Here is a 26,189-nt window from a genome sequence, read left to right as displayed (position 1 = left end):
GCACAGCCCTGCCGGGTCAGAAGGGAATACACTCGGCTAATGTGATGATCTCAGCTCAGGAGGAGCTCGGCGGGGTGGGGCATGGGGAAAGCCAGTGCAGTTAGCAGGCCTGGGAAGAGGGACGATCCAGTCTGTTCCCCTGAGGCAGTGCAATCTGAAGATTAGTTCTGAGAAGAGGGGCATTGAAGGAATTAGGGACACACAGGGCAGCTGTGTGCTTGGGAAATGAATGGAAAGTTTCTAAATCATGGTCTCCCTATGAAGCTGCCCTTCCTACTCGCAATCTCTCCACCCCTGCAAGAAAAAAAAATCATGTATGGCCTCCTTAGCCCATTAGGGGACAAAATCTTGGAAAGGTCTCTAGCACGCAGAGCTGGACAAGACCTCAGAGGACATTAGTCCAATTCCTTCGCTGAAAAGAGAATTAGAAAGGTAAAATAACTTGCTCCAGTATAGCACTCTTATTTTATAGAGAAGGAAATCAGGTCCCAAAAAAGTTAAATGACATATTCAACATCACCGAGCTAGGAAGTAGTTCAGCTGGAACTGCAGCCAGGTCCTCAAATGTAATGACCTTCCTACTCCACCACTGTTGTTTTACTTGAGAGGGAGAGGCGAGGTCACCAACACTTTCGAGACCCAGACAGGTCCCCACCAGGTCCAAGAACGGTGTGAATAGCCTTTCTAGCCCACTGGGAGGATATGAGCCAGAGGACAAAGCAGTGCCAGCATGCTGCAGGGAGAAGCAGGCCTTCTGGCTGCCTGCCCCACAATGGGGACAAGCATGCAAAAGGCCAGTAAGGCCCCCAGAGTCCCTGGAAGGACATGAGGAGGGGGCCCCAGACCAGCCCTGCAGAGCAAAGCCTAAGCCTGACCTGTAGGAAATGAAGAAGAAATTTAGAGCCCAGAGATACACCTCCCAGGGAATCAGGAAGCCTCCAAGCCTGTGACAAGCAGAACCACACTTCCCAGTCCTCTTTATTTATCTGTTTATCCAGAGTGTCTCCTAAGAGGGGCATTAGAAAGTGGGGGAAAGACCATTAGATTTTAGAGTCAGAGGATATAGATTTTAGTCCTCCCTCAGCTACTTCCTACTTGTATGATCCCAGGCAAATCATTCAATGGCTCTGGGGTTCTTATGTTCCTAAAATATATATGAAGAATGTATATGAATAGGAAATTGTTTATGTATGAAACAAGGGCACTGGCTCTCCAGGATTTCTTTTCCTGCTTTCAATTCTAGGATCCCATATATGTTTTCCTGCAAAAATGTCAATTCTTCCTCACATTCTTTCTTTCTTTCTTTCTTTTGGGAGACAATCAGGAATTAAATGGCTTGTCCAGAATCACACAGCTAGTGTCAAATACCTGAGGAGAATTCAGGTTCTCCAACCTCCAGGGCTGAAGCTCTACCCACTGCACCGCCTAGCTGCCCCACCACATTTCCTTCAGACATTTGAAGAAGGTTTACTTTTACTGTTTTATAGCTAGGACAAATGAGGAGTAAGGATAATTTTTTTTAAAGATTAGGCAGGGAGTTTGTGGCAGAAGAAAAAGAAGAATTGCAAATCTTCTGATTCTGTTTTCTACATCTAGTATTCCTGAATATACATGTTTGTTGAGATAAACTGAATATATCTAAAACATTGATGTAAAAAGGGACTTAAGGGAGCGAAAATAATGCTGAATTTGGAGTCATGAGAACTGGGTTCAGATCTTGGTTTGGACAATTATAAACTTTATGTGAAACTGTACACAAATCATCTAACCTCTTTTTGATCCTCAGTTTCTTCGACTGCAAAATGGAGATATAAGGCCAGTGTTAACTTCTATAACCCAGAATTGTTGTGAGGCAAGGGTAAGTAAATCCAAATGTTTGCTACTACAGCAAGGGAAAATAAGGCCCAGACAAGTAAACCAACCCCAAGAAGGTAGTAACTGACAGGGACTGGAACCCCTATCTACTAACCAGAGCTCACTTTTTCCCCCCACTATATTCTGCTGCCTCTCATCTCTTGGCTTCCTTACCACTGTCTCCCTCCTTCAAATTGCTCCCATCCTCCCCTGGTGAATTCGTCTTTGGCATTGGTTTGTTTTGTTAGAATCTGAAGATAATTATGCAATTTTTCTATGTTGTCCAAGACTATATTTGCAAGATTGTAGGATGTTAAGATTTTGGGCTGAAGAAGACCTTATATATCACCTAATCTAACCCCTTAATTTTATAGATCATAAAACTAAGGCCCAGTAGTGTTCTCTTTAGTTCAGCCTCTGTCCCTGATGAAGTTACAAGAACACTGCGAGAAGACTTCTTGCAAGTGGCTACAGACTGTCTGTAAGCACCCCTCGCCTGACCTGAATGGTGGATGATGATGCCCCAGGAGTCCTGGAAGCTCTAAAGCTACCTCAGAGGCTTAGCTTTGGGGCTGGGCAATGTCACCACCCAGCAATACCCAGGGGTAGAACAGACAAAAACAGGTTTACGCCCAACTCTTGCAGCAAAATAAAAGCTCTAAGATACTTTTCAATCTTCACATTCTATGTTCTAAGGAATCTTCCAACCTTCACATTCTATCTTCTAAGGACCCTTTCATCAAGAATATTATATGATGCTAGATTTAATTTGTAATCTCTTTTAAAGGGATCATTGTATTTAGAGCTAGAAGGAATCAGAGATTGAATTTAGAGCTCATGGCTGAAAGGGACCTTAAAAAGAATACAGTTCCACATCCTGAATTTTACAGAAGAAACAGAAGTCAATAGAAAGGGAATTGCTTCCCCAAAATTCCAGAGCTAATAAAGTGATAGGGCTTACATTTGAACCCAGGTCTTCTGAATCCTAGAACAGAGCTCTTTCCATTACACCATGAAGGGATTATTTGGGACCCCATTATTAATTTTAATTAGTTTGCCTAAGGAATTGGGATTTAACTGAATTTGTTTATGTAGGTGAAATCGTGACCATATGGGGGGTGGGGGAGAAGCATATCCTATAAACTTAAAAATGGCTTGAGTGACTGAAGTGTGACAGGTGGAGAGAAGGGGGGAAAGAGAGCAGAGGAGTTAAGAAAGTGACATGCTCCATCCAGCATCATTCAGGCTGGCATGATAGTGAAGGCCTGGGCCTCATGTAGAGCTCAGCCTTGGCATTGTTGCTGAAATTCCAACTCTGTGTGCAACCCAGTTGGACCCTTGCCAGTCATGTGCCAGATCTAGGTAGGACAATAGGAAGTAGAGCATGTGGGAAGACATATGGAGGATAGGCCCCCAAAAATGTGGAATCAAGGACAAGATAGTGGCTAGACCTACAGCAGCTTATTAGAAAAACACAACACAAATTTTGGATGAGAAGACCAGGTTCAAATCCCAGCTCCATTAGGGGCTACCATATAACCTCTCTGCATTTCAGTTTCCTCGTCTGTAAAATGACCTTGAAAATCCCTTCTGATTCCTATTATTCTAACTATTCTGACTATTATATACCATGCAATAGTGGAAAGAGTGCTGGACCAAATGGAAAACCTGTATTCAAATCATGGTTCTGCTGCCATGGTTTATGAACACTGTGATGCAAACTACGGGGGTGTAGATCAGCCCTTTCTTCTCTTTGAACCTCATTCTCCCCATCTGTAAAAACAGTATTCATAGTATTTATACCATCTATAGCTCATAAGGTGATTGTGAGGAAAGTACTTAAACAAGATATACATGAAAGTTATTATCCGCAACAGCAGCAACAAAGGGATAAGAATTAGACTAGATGACCTCTTCATATCAAGCAGTTTTTGTTCCTGAATCCAAACTGACCCTGGATGGTCCAGACTGAACCAGGGGACTAGTTCTAGCCCTAAGAACCATGAATAAAGAAGAAGACTAAAATCTTCAGGAGGGGGAATAGAGTACTTTCTGAGCGTCAGGGACAGAAGAGCATACAAAATACATATAAAATACAAAAGTATTTAGGACAGTACACTCCTGTGAGGAAAAAATGTCCTAACAGAGTGAAATGAACTTCATTAAGAGGATAGAAAATGGGTGCTCCCTTCACCAGAGGTCTTCAGAAAGACGTTGCAAATGTTGTAGGAGGTCATTTTTCTTGTATGTTTTGGACTAGGTATTCACTGATAAACTCTAAAATTCTGTAATTTGTGACATCCATAGATAATTCCCAATTATAGTAAAAGGAGTTCACATTTCTATGGTGTCTTCCCCATAATATCTCTTCTGGAGGAGGTAATGCAAGTTTTTCATCTCCATTTTACAGATAACAAAACTGAGGCTTGAAGAGGTGACATCACTGGAACAAGTCACCAGGGGAGAAAATAGCAAAACCAGGATTTAAACTCAGATCTTCCCACTCCAAGTTCAGAACTCTTTATCAGGCATGATAATCATGTTAATCAATTCTTCCACTCCAAGTTCAAAACTTTATGTGACATAGTTCTGTTAATCAATCCAAATTGGACAACAGAAAAAAAAATCTAATATTTATATAGTAATTTAAGGTTTGCAAAGTACTTTACATATATCATCTCATTATTAGCTCAATTAATTATTATCCTCATTTTCTAAGTAAGGAAGTGAAGTCTGAGAAGTTAAATAATTGGTACAGGGCCATAGAGTTAATAGGAGTCTGAAGCAAGATTTAAATTTAAATCATCTTGATTCCAGATCTAGTATTCTATCTACCACCAAGATACTTCTGAATTCAGAGGCCCATCAGGCCTGTCAATTGGGTAAAATTTAGAATGACCTTCCAAAAAACCACTTGACCACAAAAATTCTATTTAGCCTATAAAATACATGTTAGCTCCACCCGCACTTACCAATGTCAACCTCCTGACCTCCTTTTACTACTACTACCTGTGGGCTAAGAATATCTATTTGACTTCTATAATAATGACGGCTTGAATTCTCTCTACAAATACTAACCCAAAAGGGAAGGACAAATATAACTGTTTCCCCAAAGGCTTTCTGCCTAATCTGGGAATCAAAACTCATGGTCCAAGTCCCACATCCATCATTAACTTGCTCTGTGACCATTGGCAAGTCTTTTGACCCTCCAAGGATGTCAGTTTCCTCATCTGGAAAATGAGAAGTCTACATTCTGAACCACATGATCTCTAAATTCTTTTCTGCCATTTTACCTGACAACGTTCCTTATAGCTACCATGTTCTAAGATCTATATGCTAAGGCCTTTTTTAGCTCAGAGAGCTATGTTCTAATAGCCTCAAATCCCATGATTTTTGGTAAATCTTCCCTGGATTTTTCAAGATTGGGACCTATTTTTTATGAATGATTTAGGCCAAAGTCCATCTCCTAAGAACACAAATAAGCTAACAAGTATTTGGATAAAAGGAATCAAATTAGGGAAAATGACCATCTCGAAGAATGAATTCAACCTGTACAATATTGTTTTGGTGCTGTTCATAGAAGGAACTTAAGTCCTCAAGTGCCCAAATTGGCAGGATTGAATTCACAATCTGACAGGACTTAGTCAAGAACACACACAGTTCACTTGTATTTCAGAAATCTGTCCTATCTAAGAGAAAACTCTCTTTCTTTTAGAACAATAGCAGGACAACCATATGCCCTTCCTGTGCAAAATCCACAATGACATAGGTGCTGGCTTTAGGGTAGCCTGACAAAATTGGTAACCCCTGAATTTTTCTGACAGAAGATGAAAGGGAATCCAAGGACACTTGGCTTTCCTAGCCCGCAAACTCATTCCCGGTGCTATACCTTCATTCACATTATTCTTCATCATAAGAATAGCCCAAATTTGTGTAGCACATTGCAGCTTCAATGTGCTTTATATCTATCAAGTATTCCTTAAAGCCTAATGAAGTTTTCAGTGCAAGTCTGATTATCCTCACTTTATAAAATACTGTGACTGAAGCTCAGAATAGATTGACCCAAGCTTGCCCAGCATTTACGGAACAAAGCCAGGATTTAGACCCAGATTTTCTGACCCCACACCTATTTGACCTCCCATGATCCCTCATAAAAAAATCAGCCACCATGTTCATAATGCAATCCCATCTGTTCTGGTTTCAACTGAAGACTCACTTCCTCTATGAAGTCTTCCCTGACTACACAGCCCTCTCTGAAATCCTCCGTTCCTGATAATTTATGGCAATTAATTTAGTATAATGTCATATTGTTTTGCTGTCTCTCCAAAACAAAAAAGCCAAACAAACCTGTGAGTTCCTTGAATGCTTCTATTACCCTTTTAGTACCTAGAAGAGAGCATCTACAGAGTATGCTGCCCTAGTAAGATCTATAGGAGGTCTTGAGGAGTTTAGGATTTTCCCTCCACCATATCAATCAGTATGAATTATGGGGACTACTGTCTAATCCAGAAGAGAGTAGACAAGAAAATGAGGTAAACAGCCTTGGAGATTATTTAGATCTCTTTTATAGCTAACACTGAGACCAAGAGAGGGGAACTAAATAGCTCTGATACTGAATAGTCAAGTGGGCAATGTGGTACAGTAGCAAGGATAATGAGGACCTGGATTCAAATCCTGCCACTCTTATTATCTCTCTTTGATTCGGATGAGTCTCTAAATCTCTCTGACCCTAAATGGTCTCTAAAGTCACTTCTAACTCTAAACCTTGAGCCTTCATTGCTTAGAACAGATGGAATTTTCTTAATCCTCTTTTTAATAGAGCAGGAAACTGAGTCAGAAAAGGAAATTAAATTGTCCAAGCTCACAGAGGTCATAAGTGGCTCAACTTGGGTTGTTCCAACCTTTGTTTTTTAGAGGAAGAAAATCGAGGCTTCTCTCCCAAAAGGAGGGACACGCCCATCGTCCAGCAGCAAGCCAGCTGATGATCTCCCCAGCATCCATCCCATCTCCCTCCCCTCCTAGGAGCCTCCTGATGCCCTCTGTGCCCTTGCCCACATGCCCCCTGCTGAGAGACTGTCTCATTCTGCATCAGAGCCCTCCTGCCCGGGGCCGAGTCTGTGGCCTGAAGCTTTGAGAGAAGGCAAGGAAGCAAAATCTCACCGCTCGGTAGGTTTTCTTCTGCCCAGCATGCTTGGGGGTTTTGCCTGGCTCTGCAGAGCTCTCCACATGCATGGAGTAGATGATGTCAAAGAAATCTTCCACCACAGCTACCCGTTTCAGAGAGATGCCCTCAGGCTCCGACAGTCCATCTGCCCCCTACAACAGTGTGGGCAAGCTGAGTTAGTATCAGGGATGGGTGACAAGGGTGATGAGATGGGCCTGAGGCTATTATGGTTGGAGGGAGGGACAGCCATAGTTCTCCAGCCCTCAAATGCCTTGAAGAGTGGGGTCCAGGGGCAGAAAAGGAGAGGGGGAGGTGCAGTGAGGGGTATAAATTAAACACTGCTCGGGGGAGAAGGATATCAGAGCTAGGGTGGCTGCAGCTGCTGATAGTAAAGTCTACCAGTAACAATGGGCCTGAAAAACAGGACAGGGACAGATTCTGGGCCCCAAATTTGGGAAATGACATTTTCCATGATTTAATTATGCCAAGCTTGGTGGAAGGGATTTGGGGGGAAGAAGAGGAGAAAGGGGGGGAAAGAGAGATAGGTCTGGAGTCGCACACTGTGCCAAGACCATCCCAGAAGTCCCCAGGGGAGCGAGGTGAGGAAAAGGAGGGAGCATGCTTGGAAGGATGCAACCCCACCAGGTTCGTGCCAATTAGCAGGAACCTTTTGCAGCAGTCCCAGGATGGAGGCCCTAGGGAAAAGAGCTCAGATACCTGGGTGCCTCTTTATCTCGCTCCACACTGGCCTTTCTGAAAAGCTACCTCACTCCCCCACTCCTTATGCCCCGCTCCCCCCAAGCAGCTGAATGCCAGGAGCCTCACCAAGGCTCTTTGTGTGTGAAGATGGAGGTAATAACAGGCTGTTATTAGGCCACGTGGGGGGGAGGGATGGGGAAAGCACGGCCACTCTAGCGCCTCTTATCAGGATCGTGGTGTCGGCTGGTACTGGCAAGGTGGGCCAAGCTAGAGAAGGCATCCTTTGGTACCAAGGTCCCCCACCTCCCTCCCATAAAATCAGAGCTTCGAGGGTGGTGGGGACTGAGAGATGCAAAAGACATCGCTCAGTGGTGATGGGGCCAGAATCCATGAAGGAACAGCTCCTCTGCAGGAGGTAAAACCAGTTACTTAAACTATACTCATAAATGATACAGTAAACAGATATAGGTCACATGTACACACACACAGATGCACAGACACATAGGTATTTGTAACACATGCACAGGCACACATCAGCTCCGTCTTCCTCCCCAGGAAACCTTCAGAGTGGGTCTGCCGTGGGCAAGTGGGCCTGGGAGAGCGGCAGAAGGGGTTCCAATTGGAGAGGACTTGGCAAAGAAAAGAGGAAAAGAAAGGTTTTCTGGTTGTATCAAAACATGAAAATCTCTTAGGTGATTTTTGTTCCAAGCAACTCTATAAATGACAAGGGCAACAGTACTAATAATAATATCATCTTCCATGGGTACAGATCACTTTTATGTCCATTCTCTCATTTGCTCATCACAACAGTTCTGTGAGGGAAAGAGGCCAGTCAGGTGGAATCATACCCATTGTACAGATGAAGAATTCAAGATTCAAAGAAAACATAGTCACAGCGTGTCGGGACAGAGAAGCGACAATGTTCTGATTCTTAGGTTAGTGCTCTGTCCACAATCCTATCACGGCGTTGCAAAGGCACTCATTCAAAACAAAACCTGAGGTTTTATTTTAAAATACTGCCCTTCCCCACTAGTTCATGTTTACGTTGCTTATTTTTTGTAAGATTAATATAAGGACTATTATTCCTCCTTTACTAACGAAGAAACTGCATTTATGTGAATTTGAATCCAGGTATCCCTGACTCTACATCCAAGTTTTTCCCCCATGCCACATTGCCTTTCTATGGAGAGAAATCACAGAATGATAGAACTGGAAAAAATTTGGGAAATCATTTAATCTAAAACTCTCATTTAACAGATGAAGAAACTGAGGGCCAGAGAAGGAAAATGACCTTCCCCATGTCACATTTAGTGTAAAACTAGTAAGGGAGAGGACTAGAATTCCAACCACATGATAGAGGTCACCAGGTACTAACCTCTAACATATTAGCTGTGAAGTCACAGAACTTGATCCAAATTCTCCTGTCGCATTTAATCTCTGTGTGATCTTGGACAATTCAACTCACTTCTGTAGGCCTGTATTTTCTCATCTAAAAATAAAGGCTCTGAAAAAAATGGGATCCCAGATCTAAAGCTGGAATAGACTTCAGAGACCAGCTAGTCCAATCCTACTATCATTTTACAAATGAGGAACCTGATGAGGCCTTCAGAGAAGAAAGGTGTCTTCCCCAAGGTCATACAGTTAATACCAAAGGTAGGATTTGAAGTCATATCCCCTGACTCCACAGTTAATACTCCTTCCAATGTACTGTGCAGTCTTCCCTGGGCTTTGTCTAGAGGGCCTCTGAGGTCTCCTTAAAGGTCTGGGTCTCTAATTCTCTATGCCTCGGACTCCACCTCCAACATACCTTTGCTAGGAGAGAAAGCAAGTGGCCAGTGTGGGGTGAGAGGAGCCTAACACCCTGGATCTTAAGCAGGGCTCTCTGAACCACACTGATGTGCACAACACATATTCATACAGCAGCCCACTCTCTCACAGTCTTTCCAGCTACCTCCCATTTGAATCTGCCCCCACTTCAAAGACTAGTTCTCTAGGTGATAGGGAAATTGATGTCTCTGAACAAGATATGAGTGACCTACATCAAGTAAATGAAGCCCTTGGTGTATAGTCCCCACCCCTCACTATGTTAACCCCTTAGGAACTCCTCCTCTTCAAAGAGTGTCTTTACCACCGTTAGGGGTCTTTGGTCTAAGAGAGATGTTCAAATGACCATCCTTTTATTAATAACCTGCTGGTCTTACTAATAAAACGATTAAATTGCCCAGAAAAAAAAAGACTAGTCACTGAGTAACATTTCGCTTATGCACATGAAATCATGGAATCTATCTTTAGAGAAGATTTCTGTCTTTGTTCAGCTGTTTTTCAGACACATCTGACTCTTTGTGACCCATCTAAGGTTTTCTTAGCAAAGATATCAGAGAGGTTTGCCATTTCCTTATCCAACTCATTTTACAGATGAGAAAACTGAGGCAAGCAGGGTTAAGTGACTTGTCCAGGGTCCCACAGATAGTAAGTGTCTGAGGCCAGATTTGAACGTGAGAAGATGAGTCTTTCTGACTTTAAGCCCTGCATTCACTGTGCCATGTAGTGACCCCATATAAACCACAATGCTATGGTGAATAAAGTATTAGAGGCCTGGATTCTAGTCCTGACCCCATCATTTACTAGCTGTGTGACACTGAGCTATCACTTGATTCCTCTGGCCTTCATTTTTCTCATTTGCACAATGTCTCTCGATTTTCTGCTGCCTGCCTCAAAGGAATGTTATGAAGATCAGACAATATGATGTGAAAAAGCTTCTGCAGCCACAAGCGCAGATGTAAATTATTATTAATAATAAGCTCTTCAAATTTCAGTTGTATGCCATGGACATCACACATCCTTGGAGTTTTCACAGACTTGATCTGTAACCTATCAACATAGTGAAAACATTCAAACTCTATGCTTATCTAATAGTTTATATTACCTCTCAAAACACTACTAACTTTCATTCACTAAACCTAAATTTCTTTCTCTAATAAATGAGGAATTTGGAATGAGAAGGTCTCTAAGGTTTCCTCCAAATCTAAACCTATTATCACTGCTAGGCAGGAGCAAGGTAGTCTGAAGGTAAAAGGTTACAGGATCTAGTGAGAGGAAGCCTGGGCTGAGAAAAAAGAGCCCCTGAAATTCTCACTATATTACTAACCTGCTATATGGCTTTGAACAAGTCCCTTTCCCTCTATTGAGGGATTCCTGTAAAAGAAAGGGATTGGTCTTGAACACGCCTTCCTGTTCTAACATTCTATTTATTCTATAAGAAACTCTAATCTCTGCAACTGGCTTAAAAGACTAGTAAACTTGATGGTGGAAAAGCATTCAGTGGAATGATTTCTAGCGGGGCCTTCATTAACAATTTGATCCTTATTTCCTTGAAGTTCAAACTTAGGGTCCCATTTATGATCAACCTATTTCACCTGCTGTTGTACAGCAAAGGAAATGACTGCTCATGATAAACAGACCACACAAGGGTTTATAAGACTAATACCTTAAATTGTCCTCAAACAAAGAACCAATGAAGGTTATATAGCTGCCACAGAGCATTTGAAGACCATATTTTTGAACCCTAAATTTGGACCTCTGTGTAGAAAGAGTATTTTCCTTTTAAAATACCTTATGAAAAACATACTTTCATATCTTAGAATCAAAAGAGTTCCAAGAAATCCAGGATGGATAGTCTCCTTTTAAAATGCCCCCTCTCATGTTGTAGATAGAGCACCAGCCCCTGAAGTCAGGAGGACATGAGTTCAAATCCCTTAACACTTCCTAGTTGTGTGACCCTGAGCAAGTCACTTAATCCCAATTGCTTCAGGGAAAAAAAAAAAAAAGAACAACGCCCCATGTCTTCAAAGTTGAAAGACAAGAGTACTATGGTGGGTAAGATTTTGGGTGATCTCCAAAGAAAAGAGTCAAAGGAAAAAAAGAAGCAACAGAAATAACAGAAAGAGAATCAAGCAGGGTCAGGAAGATTGGTTTTCCAGTCCCAGTTATGTGTGTATGTGTGGATGATGGGGATGGGAGGGAGATCTAGGGCAAGATTTTTCCCCTCTCTGGACCTCAGTTTCCCCCTAAAGAGATTCAAGCATCTGATCTGCAAATATCAAAACACAGAATGATGAGATTTAGAGATGAGAGACCCCTTAGAAGTCATCTAATCTAACCTAAGACCCAGAGGGACAAACTGATTTGCCCAAAACACTGGAGTAATAAGTAGAAAAATCTGGATTCTCCAGGTCGTTCCACTTTCAAATTCAGTACCTTTGTCACCTCTAATGTTCCATAGCAACACAATCAATTTTATGCCAACCCAAGGTATAAGTCACAAGACAGTAATATCTTTGGCAAAAGCTGCACCTAAAGAAATGATCATCTTCATGTTAAAAGGGTTGGAAATACTTATTCTCATTATTGGCAAACAGTCACAACCCCTCAATGCCCAAAACATAGTAACTAGAACAAAAAGCACCTTCCCTCTAGCCGGGCCATGCTTTTCCCAATTAAGTTACTTCTGTCTGGTTCCAAAATGAATTTGACCTGGATGGTGCTCCTCAGCTGATTTGGCACAGTACCTGGCACACAGTAGGTATTTAAAGTTTATTGACTGACAGCCTACAACTTCAATGCCAGCTCTATTGAATCAGCAGGTCAGATGGAAGAGATGGAACAAAGTTGGATATTTGTTACACTATCCTGCCCCCTATCTCCTGCCTCCCAAAAAGCAAAATTCCCTATTCTAATATTCCAAGAACTCCACCAGATTTGCCTTAGTTCCCACTACTTCAGTTCATGTATTTCATATTCCAGACAAACTGGATGGTCTCCCATGTTCTACTGTTGTTCTAATCCCTGTTTTCTTCTGGATTTTGCTTCATGGTATATCATATGTCTAGAATTCACATACTTTTTGTTCCTTCCATCTATGTCTGTTAAAATCCCCCCATTTCTTAAAGGACCAGTTCAGGGGCCATCTCCTCCACAAAGCCCCAATTTCTCTGACAGAAGTGAGTTCTCCCTAATTTAAGTTTTTAATTTTTAAATTAGTCCTCTTTCATATACTTATCATATCCTAATTTATATTCTACCTGTTTAAATGTTTTATTTCCCCTTTTAAATAAGATCCTTGAGAACTGAGATTCTTATTAATTTCTCTATTCTCAAAATAATACTATACTATGCACCTAGTAGGTATTTAATGCTTCTTGGACTGAATTATTAGGTTATTCCTCTGAGTTAAAGAAAGACCTTAATGTGGAAACTATTTCATCTAACCTTCCCATTTGTACTATCAAACTTGGATCAATGGAATTATAGCACAGCACAAAACTATAGAGTTAGAAGGACCCACAGATTTAAATCATCAGAGTTGGAAGGTCCCTTGGAATAGTAATGTCAAATTCAAATAAAAGCAGCGGTTACTAACCTATACATAAGGATCCCTATGGGAGGTATATTGACTTAGAAAACCACATATTAATATTACCTATGTTTTATTGTAATTTTATTTTGCTCAATATTTCCCAATTATATTTTAATCTGTTTCAGGAGACACTTGGGAGTATTATGGAGACTCATATGACCTGTTTAACATTTCTGTCTTAAAACACAGAATGTTAAAGCTAGGAAGGAAGTTAACCCACTGAAAGAACTGGAATTTAAGAACACCTGAAAGGAATAAGCATTGATTTGCATATATTAGAATAACAAGATGAACACTTTTAAGGATAAAATTATAACTGTTTATACTTATTTGTATATAAGATACATAGGGACAAATTATAGTAAAATTATTTTTAAATCATTTTAAAATTCTTGTGTCAATTGACACCTTGTCCTTCTAGTATTAAAAACCATCTAATCCAATCTCCTCATTTTCCATAGCATTAAATGGATGCTTAGGCAGATTTTTGTTTTTATATTTTGAGGATTTTTTAGGAATCATCATAGCTACTAATTTTAAGACAACAAAGAGCAGCTGAAAGTAACATTTTAAATATTTTCAACATCTCAACAATCTTCAGAGTGAGAATTTAGTATTATTAACACTAAGGATAAATGTAGACATGAAATCAGAAGACGTAGGTTTTTGTGGTTCTTATACTAATATTACCCCTCCATTGCCTTTAGTAAATCAGTCTGTCCCTGGGCATCAATTTCACTATCTCTAGGACTACTGTAGATTAAATGACCTTTAAGTTTCCTTCCAGTCCTGATGTTCTATAGTCCAAGGCTCCTCCTACTCTGACAATTCTGTTCCCAAAGTTCTCTTTGGGAAGAGCATGAGAAAGTGGATAGAGGATAGAGCCAGGAACTCAGGCTCACATCTTACCTCTGACAAATACTGACTCTGTGGACTTGAGCAAATCACACTCTCTCTCAGTACTCCAGGGAACTGCAACTATAAATTTCAAAACACTTTTAAGTCTATCTTAATAGTAGCTTCCTCACTAGATGATCCCTAAGACAATAAAATCATGGGTTCTATCCAGAAAATGTTCTTTCTGTAATCAGATCATAGCTCTATTAGGCGTTAACTTATAAGTTCCTTAAGATGAGGGACTTTGGGGCAGCTAGATGGTGCAGTGGATAGAGCACCAGCCCTGAAGTCAGGAGGACCTGAGTTCAAATTTGGCTTTAGACACGTAACACTTCCTAGCTCTGTGACCTTGGGCAAGTCACTTAACCCCAATTGCGTCAGCATTAAAAAAAAAAAAAAGAGTAGGGACTTTTACCTTTCTTTGTCTCCCCATTACTTAATATAATTCTTAACACAGTAGGTAGGAGCTTAATAAATGCTTGTTGACTAACTGATCAAGAAGCATGAACTGATTCTGAACTTCAAAAATATATCCTTTAAAAGGGGGAGGACCTATTTGTACAAAAATATTTATAGCATTTTTTGTGGTGGGAAAGATTGGAAATTAAAGGGTTGCCTATCAATTAAGAAATAACTAAACAAATTGTAATATATGATTGTATTGGAATGTAATTTGCTATAAGAAATGATCAGCAGAATGATTCAAAACACTTGGAAAAGACACATGAACTGATGCAGAGTGAAGTGAGCAGAATATTGTACATAATACAGCAATATTGTACAATAACTATGAATGACTTAGCTATTCTCAGCAATACAATAATCTAATTCCAAAGGCCTTATGATAAAATGCTATCCACATCCAGAGAAAGATGAAGTCTGAATGCAGATCAAAGCAAACTATTTTTAATTTTATGCATTTTTTTCATGTTTTTTTTCTTTTGGTCTATCTTTTTTCATAACATGACTAATATGGAAATATGTTTGGAATGAGTGTACATATATAACTTATATCAAATTGCTTACCATCTCATGGAAGGGTGAGGTAAGAGGAGAGGAACTCAAAAAAAATTTTAAATGAATGTTAAAAATTATTTTTAAAAGATACTATCCTTTAGGAAAACTTTCCTTTTTATTTTTAATAATATCCTCAAATCATTTCATCTTCCACTCAAGATCTTCTCTGCAATCTCATTGTGATATGGAGGTAAGCATGAATTTGCAAAGGCTGTGCTTAGAGCAGTCCAAGCTCTGGCAAGTATGCACATAGTAATGGGCTGTGTGTCTGCTTTCTAAGGACCAGACTAGTTAAGTGCCAATAGGCTCATCACTAGAATGGTAACCACCAAGTGGTGATATTTTGGTCATATGAACTCCTGGAGATTGTCTATTTTGTTGCAGAGTTATTGTGATATTCAGTTAGGAAAAGGATCCAATACTAGTGAAATCATAAATTTTTTGAAATACTAAAGAATTATCTTTCCATCAGCCATGCAGGTCAATGTTCCATCTCTCTAAAACTGTAACGTTAACAGAACCTCATTGACTAAAACTGGCACAAATTCAAAGATTTCCAAATAAAGGCTTATTGTGGAATTCTGTATACCAAGAATCAAAGAATGTTAGAGATGAAAAGGACTTTCAAGACCATCCAGTTCAATCTCAGTTTAAGGAAACTGAGGCTGAGAGGTTAAGTGATTTGCCTAAGATCACATAACTGAGTAAGCAGCAGAATTCAAACATAGGTCCTTCTACTCCAAATCGGGTGTTCTTTCCACTACTTCACATTGTCTATATAGTGAAAAAATTAGAGGAGCTTTATTGGCCTATGACTAATAAATAGCTCCCACACATACAGCACTTATAAAGTACATAGATTCATTTAATCTGAGTGTTCCTAGTCATCTCTCAAAGACTATAATTTTCAGAGGAGGTATGTCAATCTGCATTGGAAAAGGGAGTTCCTCAGGAGGAGATCCCTAAGTTGAACCAGTCATTGGTCTGGTCAAAAATAAAACAGGACAAAATCAAAAAGGTTTACAATGGGATTGCCCTGAAATAATCCTGAGTTAGGAAGTAGAACTATCACCTATTCTCATAGATGGAAGGGAATGAAAGACCACTCCTTTCTGAAATGAGTTTCCTGTATTGGCAAGAATTCATTTTCTTGAATATCTCAAGTGAATAGTAATCTATTACTTCTGAGTTATTCTATTCTGCTTTGGATAGATCTAATTGTTAGGAAGTTTTTCCTAACATCAATCCTAATTTTTCTTCTTTAAAACTCTCCTTCCCACCTAAAAAACAAACCAACCAACCAAAACTTCCTTCTACTTCTGCCCGCTGTGGCCACAAAGAACAAATCCCTATTATATGTGACAGCATTCAGATATTTGGAAATAACTATCATGTCATTACTGAGTTTTCATTTCTCTAAACTAAATGTCCCCAGTTTCAACTGAAATTTTATTAGCTCTGTGTTAACAGTTGAGGAAGCTGAGGCACAGAGAGGATTAGTGACTTGTCCCAAGGTCACACAGCTAATAAATGATAGAACTGGGATTTGAATTCAGAACTTCTGAATAGCAGAACTTTATCCTATACTATGCTTCCTTCCACTGCTAACCAGAGCACTTACTGGTTACATGCATCCATCCCTTAGAAGTGTCTAGAATCTGAATCTCACCAATATTTTCATGTAAGCCAATTAAATGGCTCTCTGACCTTGGCAGCAGGGAGAGGCCCAACTCCTAATAGGCTGCAATTCTGTCCTTCTTGTTGGGCTCCAGAAGTCACTCTCTGGTAATAAGTTATGCTCTTAGAGAGGCAGGTTAACTGTTCCAGGCCACTAGGGTATCATTCAGTGCAGTACAGTCATAGAGTTTATTTCTTCTAGGAAAGACAAAAGTTTGGTTGATTGGCCCCAGCCTACAAAGAGAGATGCTTCTCAGCTGAGGAGGTACCTCTGATGTAGGAAAACACCAAAGAGAATTTCCTTAGGAAATGTGACTGTCACATTTCAAATTCAGCTCACTGTCAGGGAAATTATTCAAAGGGATTGTACTCAGGGAGAAAAGCCAGTCAGTGGGGAAGGCTCTAGAGCTAGAGCCTTTGGCTACTGCTAGTGTCAGAGCCCCAGCCTTCAGGGGGCTGATTGCACAAGCAAATGTAACCACATCACTTCATCACAGTGAGACCAGGAAGCAAATTTATAGAGATTAAGAGGCAAAACCTACTATGCATATTATCAGTGGGCTACCTTCAACCCAGGGGAAAGGGATGGGGGTGGGGCTTGTATCTCCCTTCCCCAAAACCACATTTTAATAAAATCATCTTGGGTCAGCAGGGTAGGGGTTCTGGCAGCTGCTATTCCAGGAGAGGGAGGCCTACAGAGCTGACTTCCCACTATTATAGAACTGAACAGAGCCAACAACAGAGCAGGTAGAGAGGATTTGATGCTAGGGAGAACATGGTTAGCTTCTTGCAGGGTGGCCCTCAGAAGGAAAACAAGGGGTGGAGAGGAAGCCCAAATCACACTGATCTGATCTGTAGGAAAAGAGTGGAGTAAAGAGAGACCAGAAATACTCCCTTGAACAAAAAATATCCCCAATCAGAATCAGAGGAAGCATCAGCATTGTTAGAAATTCTTCCCCAAAATACAAAATGAGAAATGAATTATCATTGTTGTTGTGTAATTGGAAAGAGTGTTTGCTTAGTTAGTGGGAAAAGTGCTGAACAGGAAGCCAGAAACCTTGGCTATTCTTCTCAAATTTAAAACTATCAACTTTGAGTTTAGAATACCAGACTTTGTCCAGAAAGAAACCCCAGCCTACACAACTGTTGTATGACCTTGAAATAGTCATTTCAAGTTGTTGAGTATTACTTCTCTCAACTGTCTATTAGGAATAATGATATTTGTATGCTTATTTCATTCATAAGAGCAGTCTTGATGGGGGGAAGAACCTTTGTAAACCAAATGATTCTAGAAATGGAAGGTTATTATTCTTTTGCCTATGTATTTAATAGAACATAGATTTAAGGCCAAAGAAAATTCCAAAATAAATAATCACACCAAAATTTTAGAACCCCCAAATTTTCATGAGCTTTAAACTCTTGGGGTAGAAAGATGAACTGATCCATTTCTCTCCTTTACTTTCTCAAAAAAAATTTTTTTTAATAAATTAAAGCACTATCTGCTGGCTCAATTTAGCACCTGCCTCTTCTCCATCCCTTCATACAATCTCCAACTGTTAGTGTGAGAGCCTTCTTCTCTGCAGTGCCCGCCATCTGGAACAGCCTTCCCATATTCCAAGTCCTCCTTTATGCCTCGCTGAACCTCCATCTTCTTTCAAATCACGCCTGGACCAAACTGCACACCACCAGCAACAAAGGAAGGTGGCAGGAGCAGCCCCCAAATAACAGGCAACACCTTACAAGAATTTGGGAGTTTCTCAAGGAGCTCCAAATGTTTCTGGTAGCTTGTTTTCTTCAATCCTCACAGCATTCACTAGATCTCGACAAAGTCGGGGTGGAAGGGGGTGGGGAAGTGGGGAATGGAAAAGGGAAAAGCAGGTAGTCAGGTATCCAATTCCTTTGAGGAATGGGGTTGGATATATGCAAATACTATTATTAATTTAGGCGCTCGCCCCACTTCCCCTCCCCCAATTTAACAGATGGAGAAAAGCAAAAGTTAAATTTCTCAGGCTAGGCCCCAGTCAAGCTGGGACCGGACTAAAGACCAGAATTCAGCTTCATCCCATAGCCCTCGTGGGTTTTGACGATGGGAGACAAACGCACAAACTCAGGCTCAGCCGCGCGGAGGGAGGAGCTTCAAATCAATGGGAAGTAGGGGCCAGCCCCGGCCCGAACGTCAGGCTTCTTGGAACCCCACTCCGGTTACCTTTTTGTGGAGGGGGAGGGGAGAGGGGCGATGCCTGTGTAGGATTCTCTATGGCAGGATGTGTATCCAGAGACTTTGGATGTGCCGAGGACTTTTCTCTCACTGGCATTAAGGAAAAGGAATATAATTTTATGGGGGGGAGGAGGAGTGGATGGAAGAGGAAAGTCTATCCAGAATTTTCTGTGGCCAGAGAGCTAGTACTTTTTAGGAACTAGCCTGGGAAGGTTCGTGAGAAAATACTGCCCCCCCATACACCCCCCCCAATACTGTCCCCCCCCACACACACACACCCCTGCTCTGGGGAAAAATGTGAGACGTGGGCTGGGGGAGGGGGGAGGGGGAACGTCGGAGAGATCAGAGAAAATATCTAGGATTTTCTATGGAGATATATTCAGCACTTTGGGGGCGCAGGGGTTCAGAAAATATTAGGTCGCAATCTAGCTCTGGAGGGGACTAAAGGGGCGGGGGGAGGGAGGGAATGGGGAAGAGAAGATTAAAATCTCTTTTGAGGGAGGGCTGTCATTTGCATACACCTTCCCCCGGTTTTCCCGGAAAAGGAGGCAGAAGCGAAGAGAAGAGGGAGGAAAGTGGAGGGAGCCAGCGGTACAGGGGTCAGCCCCCGGGTGGCTGAGCGCTGCCCCACCCCCCTCCCACCAGACCTGAGCCGGGCACCGGCTCCCGGTCAGCCCTCAGCGCGTCCTGAGCCCTCATGGGGGCTGGGGGCTGGGGCCGCCGACAGGCGATTTAGAGAGCAGCCCCAGGTGCCAGCTCCCAGCCTCTTCAGCCCCGCCCCCAGGAGCCCGGCTTGGCCAGAGCCCGGGCGGGCTACGGCTGCTTTCCACGCCTCCTCAGGGCCCGGCGGGGGCGGATGACCAGAGCTCAGCCCACATCGGCACAGAGCATGGGGAGACACTGCCCGAGATGGGGGAAGAGGGGTGCACCAGATCGCGCTGCTCCTACCAGGATGATGCCCTGATTAAGGAGAGCGTGCTAGGGATAAAAGGGGTGGGGAGAAAAAAGCCTACGTGAGGATAGGGAGATGTCCGAGGGACAGCTCCACAGACACCGCTGAGGTTGCCCGGGATAGCGAGGGGGCGCGCGACACAGCGGGGAGGAAGGAGGCAGCCCGGCAGTGGGGGGTTGGGGACAGCACCGCTGGACAGAGCCAGCCACGCGAGCCTCAGAGAGCCCAGAGCTGGGAGATGGGGAAAAAGGAAAGGGAAGGGGCCTCGGGATAGTTGAGGGGAGGAGGGCCCAGGACCATCTGGTCTGAGGGAAAGAAAGATGCAGGACAGGATAGGGAGGGAGACTAACACCTGGGGAGGGGGGTGGAGGAGCGGGAGAGCGCCCTGTGTACTGGGCGCAGCGGACTTGGGACATGCCGGACATCTTGGGAAAAGGGGAGGAGGGTGGAGCGGATGGGTGGGGGCAGGGGCTGCTGATTACCGCTCCACGCACCGCCTAGGGTGCCCAAAGTGGGGAGAGGAAGGGGGGTTGGGAGATGGAAGGGAAGGGGGCGGGGGCGATGGGACTGCAGGACCAGCCCCTCCCAGGCCTAAAAAGCCCGGCTGGAACCGCGGGCTCCTCTCTGGCAGGCAGGTAATGAGGGTAACCATGGCAACCCACCAGAGGAAGTGTATTCTGCAGGAGACGTTAATCCCCTCTCCCCGGAGCTGGGACAGCCTGACTTTTCATTCTCACACAGTAATTAGATACCAGCTGTCAGTATAGGGCGAAGGCTCTGTGGCTGTGGACGGGCTTGGGGCTGGGGGTACAAAGAGGGTGTGGGAGATGTATAAAAGGTTCAGGGACCCTTTTCGGCAGAGGAGAGATTTCCTGGAACTTAGGAGAGAGAGAGAGAGGGTGACTATATGGTTCAGGCAAAGAGCCAGCACTGGAACTCTTCTCACTTGCGCACACCCCTCTCACCTGTCTCTTATTACATATTCAAAATCCCTCCCATCCCATCCCACGCACACCTGCTGTTCTTCCAACGTCTCCAGAATTCTGCCTCACCTGTCCCCTTGGCTGCAGAGGCTGCTGCTCCTACAGCATTAAAGCCTCCTTCCTGGACACACCTGCTGTTTGCCCACTTACTGCCTCACCCCTGCTCTCTTCACCATCCTACCGTCCTTGCCCCTCATCTGTCTACCCAGCTGGTAGCTGAAGGAAATCCGGTCTCCCCACACCCTTTTCCAGCTACTTGGGGCGAAATCCCTGCTATATCCCAAGAGGACACACCCTGGTTTTTTTGTATGTTTTTATTCCTCCTTATACAATGTCAGATCTGGAAGGGGACTGAAAATACAGATTGGAAGAGCTGGAAGAAATCTTAGCACACAATGTTAGAGCTACAAAGGACTTTGGAGATCATCCTGCCTTCTTATTTTACAGAGAAGGGAACTGAGTCTCCAAGAAGTTAGGTCCCAAGGTTATTCGTATAGTGAATTAGTGGCAGAGTAATGTTGGGGACTCTGCTCTCCTAATTGTCAATAAGACACTTTTTGGACTCAACCAGGTGGATTCTCCTTTCAATACCAGTGAGTAGACTGTTCCAAAAATGCGTTGAGAAATCTCTCCTCTCTCACAGTTAACTGTGTGACCTTGGACAAGTCACTTATCCTGTACAGCCTGTTTGCAAAATGGGATGAATTTTTAAAAGGCATAACTATAAGTCTATACTTTAAGGCTACAAAGCATTTGCTCATGAGGCCCCTCCAAAGTAAGAGTAATTTTCCCTATTTTACAAATGACGAAATACATACAGACTGGAAATACTGTGACTAGCCCAGAATCAAACAGCTAATAATGTGCGAGTTAAGTCCTTTGGACTTGAACTCTGGTTTTCTGACCCTGACACCAGCTTTTTCAACAACACCCAGCTGCTCCTGGTCCTTTGGGCTTCCAAATCGACCTTTCTTGAATGGATTTTTTTTGGGGGGAATGACTAGCATAGCAACCCCACCCAGTGTTTCTGTCCAGGAGATTAACCCCCTCCACCCTCAGTGGGGATGTGTGTTGCAGTGGGGAGAGGGGGGAAGCGTTGCACGGAGCAAAGGAGAGCAGCCTTTACAGGGACAGGAAGTGCTAAACAGCAAGCCTCCCTATTTCTCCTCATTGTGGTGTGTCTGGGGCAGGCAGGCTGTGGCTATCTGATCCTTTCCATACTGCCCTGTCCGTGACCTCCCGTCCCTCCCCTCCTGGGCCCAGGGTTTGCTACCACCCTCTGAAGTAACAGGACACTCCCTCTTCCAGGCTGAGAAAATCCAGGCAGCCTCCAGGGAAATGCTCAGTTACCTAGAGTATATGGTTAGGTTGCCTTCTGGGGAAACTCTGGTCCTCCGACTGGAAAAATCTCTCAGCTTTAGGGAATAGGGGCAGGGTCAGAAATTTTTCTAAGAACTGCTTAGCCCTCGGCCTTTCCAGAAAGGTAGTAGTAGCTGAAGGCTGGGCCAGGGGCCTTTTTCATAATCAGCCAATTTCCTGCCTTAGACCCCTCCCCCAGATGTTTTCCTATTAGACTGTGGCCTAAATTTGATTTTGGGGAGGGGGTAGCCCAAAGAGTTTAAAAGGAAAAAACCGAACTTTTTCTTGTTTCTTCCCTTAACTCCTTTCTATGTGACGTGGACCCACTCTGTGCCTCAAGTGTTCTCATCTTTTAAAAAGGGTATAATAATCCTTGCTGTAGCCAGATAAGGTGGATATTTGGGACAAATGAGAAAGTACGAATTAAAGTATTTTATAGCCTTTAAAATGCTATGTAAATGTAAGTTCTTATTTTTGTGGGCGCTACAATTAGACTAACTGAATCTGGATGCAACTTAAGTTGAGTCCAACTTGCCAATATTCTAGAAAAATGCTAGAGAACTTTGAGGGTAAGAAGTAACAGTTTTGCTATTTACTATCTAGTATGACTGTGGAAAAGTCCTTTCCCCATTCTGGGTCTTCCTTTTCACATCCATATAAAAGTTGGATTGTATAACTTCCAAGGCCTCTTTCAGTTTGAAATTTTGTTATTTAAACAGAAGAATCAGTCTTGAGCTCACTTCCAGGAAAAGGTGTAGGGACAGCTTAATACATTTTTGACACCTAGAAAATAAAATGTAAATCTCATACAAACCGATATGCAAATTAGCATTTATTACTACATTCAAGTGAAAAGCCTGGACTCTTTTTCTAAGAAGAATTATGTGCAACATCTTGAGGTCTTTTTCTTATTTTTGTCTTCTTTTGTAACTTGGTGTAGAAAATGGAGATCTGGCCTGGAATCAGGAAAAATCTGAATTCAAATCTTGAGTGAATCTGAGTAAATTACTTAACCTCTCAATTCCTGAATAAGAGTAAACCTCTGAAAATCTACATTGATAGGAGTTCCTCACCAGGTCCAGTTGTTAAGTAATCACAATACCTTTAAGCTTTGCCAAGCTCTTTACACATATTATCTTCTTTGATTCTGAAGATATGAGTTAAACCCTATGAGTTAAATAGTACAGGTATTATGATTCTTATTTACCAAATGAAGAAACTGAAAATAAGTTAACCAACATGATCATGGTCATATAGATAGTAACCTGTTTGAGAGAAAATTGGGACCCAAGTTTCTACTGACTCCAAGTCAGAGAATGACAGAACTGGAAGGGATTGTAGAGATCATTAATGCATCCTCCTCTTCTTTTATAGAGGAAGAAATCAAGGCTTAGAAATGACCTAACCAGGGGCAGCTAGATGGTGCAGTGAATAGAGAACCAGCCCTGAAATCAGGAAGACTTGAGTTCAAATCTGACCTCAGACACAAACTTCCTGGTTGTGTGATCCTGGGCAAGTCACTTAAGTCACTTAACCCCAATTGCCTCAGCAAAAAAGAAAGAAATGACCTATCCAAAGTCACACAGCAGGCAAAAAAAAAGGGATATGAACTTGGTCCTATGACTACAAACATCTTTCCATTTTGTCTACTGTGAGCTTCTTTTTAGATACACAGAGGCATACATAATGTGAAGACCACAGCATCAGGAGTCATAAGACTGTTTCTATTCCTTGTTGTGTCCACGCTGGCTGTATGACCTTGGTGAGATTGCTTGGGCTCTAGGTCCTGTTTTCTCATCTATAAAATTATCTTCAGGGTCCCTAGCTCTGACATATATTCTGTGTTCCTTTGCTCATTGCATTTAAGCATTTACTGAATGAAAAGTCCTCCTGTAGTGAGTGCAATAGAAAATAGATAAGATACAATTGTTGCCCTCATAGAGCTCATGGAATACTAGGAGGATAAAATACAAAAACAGACAACTATAATATAAATGATAAAACACATTAGAAAGTGTGGCCCTAGAAATGCTATCTGAGATCCTGAGGGGAATTCATTACTGGGGTCAAGTTTGATGGATTCTTCCAGTACAGATATCATAATTAGGAGTTCACCCTTTAAGGTCTTTAAAGGGTCTTTAAGACCCTTCAAGGTCTTCTAAGTCATAACTCCATAAGGTAGCTGGAGGAGCAAATGTTATTATCCCCATTTTCCAGATGAATAAATAGATTCTAAAATGTGAACAGATTCACCTACTGGTAACAGCAAGAAAATATCTCCTTAGAATCTGAATCCAAGTCACCTAGGATTTATGGTCTAATGCTCTTTCCAGAATATTCTAAGGTCTCTTTCAGCTCTCACATTCTCCATTTATCTATTCTAATGTTCTATTCACCTTGGATACTCAAAATGGTAAATACTCTCTCCCCAGGAAGCTTATGCCTGGTTCCTGGGATTAAAGTGACGATTTAACAAGGTTTGCTAAGTAACCACAAAGTGTAAAAATAGGCATTCACAATTCTGTGACTCAGTGTCCCCTAAGGATGAGACCCTCCTGACCTCCCACAGCCCAGCAGTCCCACAGAAGAGACCAGGCAGGAGGAGCAGAAGCCGGCCTTCAGTTTTATCATGCCGAAGGGGCTGAGGGGGCCTCGAGGTTGCTGTTTCTCTGTAAGTTCTGTTTAACTAGAGATAACTGACTGCTCTCCTTGCCCTTCAGGCTGAGGGCTGATACCAGCTGAATTCAACTTCCTGTCAATAAAAAGCCACTTCCTGCCAAACTCAAGTAGATACAAGCCTAATTTTCTGTCCACAGAGCAAGCAGCCCCAGTGTGGAGCCCCTACACGCATTCTTTCCTTTGCATCTCCCCTGGAGGAGGGGGGAGGCAGGAGTGGGGATGGGGGAGGAGTTCTATCTGTCCACCTCACCCAGAGCCTTGCAGTCTTAGCCCCAAGGCAGGGCTGTCTGCTTCCTGCCAGCCTGGTGGCCTTCGGTCCCACACCAAAAAGAGGTTCATTCTGTATCTCTCACTGACCCTTGGGACTTTCCCTCCTCGTGCACCATATACATTCAGTGGGAGGCCAGGAATGGGGTAGGAGGGCAGAGAGGCTAGGATAGACTCCCCACACAGTGAGAGCTGAGCCTTGCCCTTGGGAATCAGAACTCCTGGGTTCAAACCTTGGTCCAGCCACCAATTAACTTCAGTTTCCTTGTCTGTAAAACAGATAATAATCCTTGTACTACTTTATCACGTGGAAGGGAAAATATTTCGTAAAACTTGGGAACACTGAAGAAATATCTTCCCTTCCAAACTATGATGGGGGGGGAAAGTACTTCCTGAATCTCCAATAACCTCACTGCCATCCCTTCCCCTCTTGCCCCACCCCAACTCCAGGTGGATGGGCTTGGTTACCTGCGCTGTCATCTTGGCCAGAAAGTTCCTCTCAGTCCCACCTACCCCTTCATTACTGAATTGCTTTCGAAATGTGAGCTAAAGGCTCAAGATGATACGGCTCAAGGTTTTAGAGCAGGATAGGATATTAGAGGACATTTTACAGATAACGAAAATGGCAGCCCCGAGAGTAGAAGTAATTTGCCCAGTCATACAAGTATTTAGAGGCAAAGCCAGGATTCAAATCTAGGACTCAGACTCAAGGTAGTAATTTTTTTTTTTTTTTTTGTTACACATCATATGGCTCTAGGCAATGAGGTGACACATTGCATAAAGACCTGGACTTGGAGATTCATCTTGCTGAATTCAGATCTGCTTCAGACACTATGGGATCCTGAGCAAGTCACTTAATCCTATTTGCCTCAGTTTCCTCTGTAAATGAGCTGGAGAAGGAAATGGCAAACCACTTTAGTGTCTTTGCTAAGAAAACTCCAAATGGGGTCACAAAGAGATAGATGGAATAACAGGCTGCTGTTACCTATTATCACACCACATTGGGA

General features: G+C 42.6%; 1 protein-coding gene across 1 annotated transcript in view; it reads right to left on the bottom strand.

Annotated features, from left to right (window-relative positions):
- NOL4L (nucleolar protein 4 like) overlaps positions 1 to 26,189 on the bottom strand; it is a 201,382-nt gene that overhangs the window by 136,814 nt on the left and 38,379 nt on the right. Inside the window, exon 2 of the mRNA XM_051979386.1 lies at positions 7,015 to 7,170. Within this exon, the coding sequence (XP_051835346.1) occupies positions 7,015 to 7,170 (156 nt within the window). The remainder of the gene's footprint in view (positions 1 to 7,014; positions 7,171 to 26,189) is intronic.

Source organism: Antechinus flavipes, chromosome 2, assembly GCF_016432865.1.
Source record: "Antechinus flavipes isolate AdamAnt ecotype Samford, QLD, Australia chromosome 2, AdamAnt_v2, whole genome shotgun sequence".
NCBI classification, from domain to species: domain Eukaryota; kingdom Metazoa; phylum Chordata; class Mammalia; order Dasyuromorphia; family Dasyuridae; genus Antechinus; species Antechinus flavipes.
This window is presented reverse-complemented; position numbering and strand designations above follow the sequence as displayed.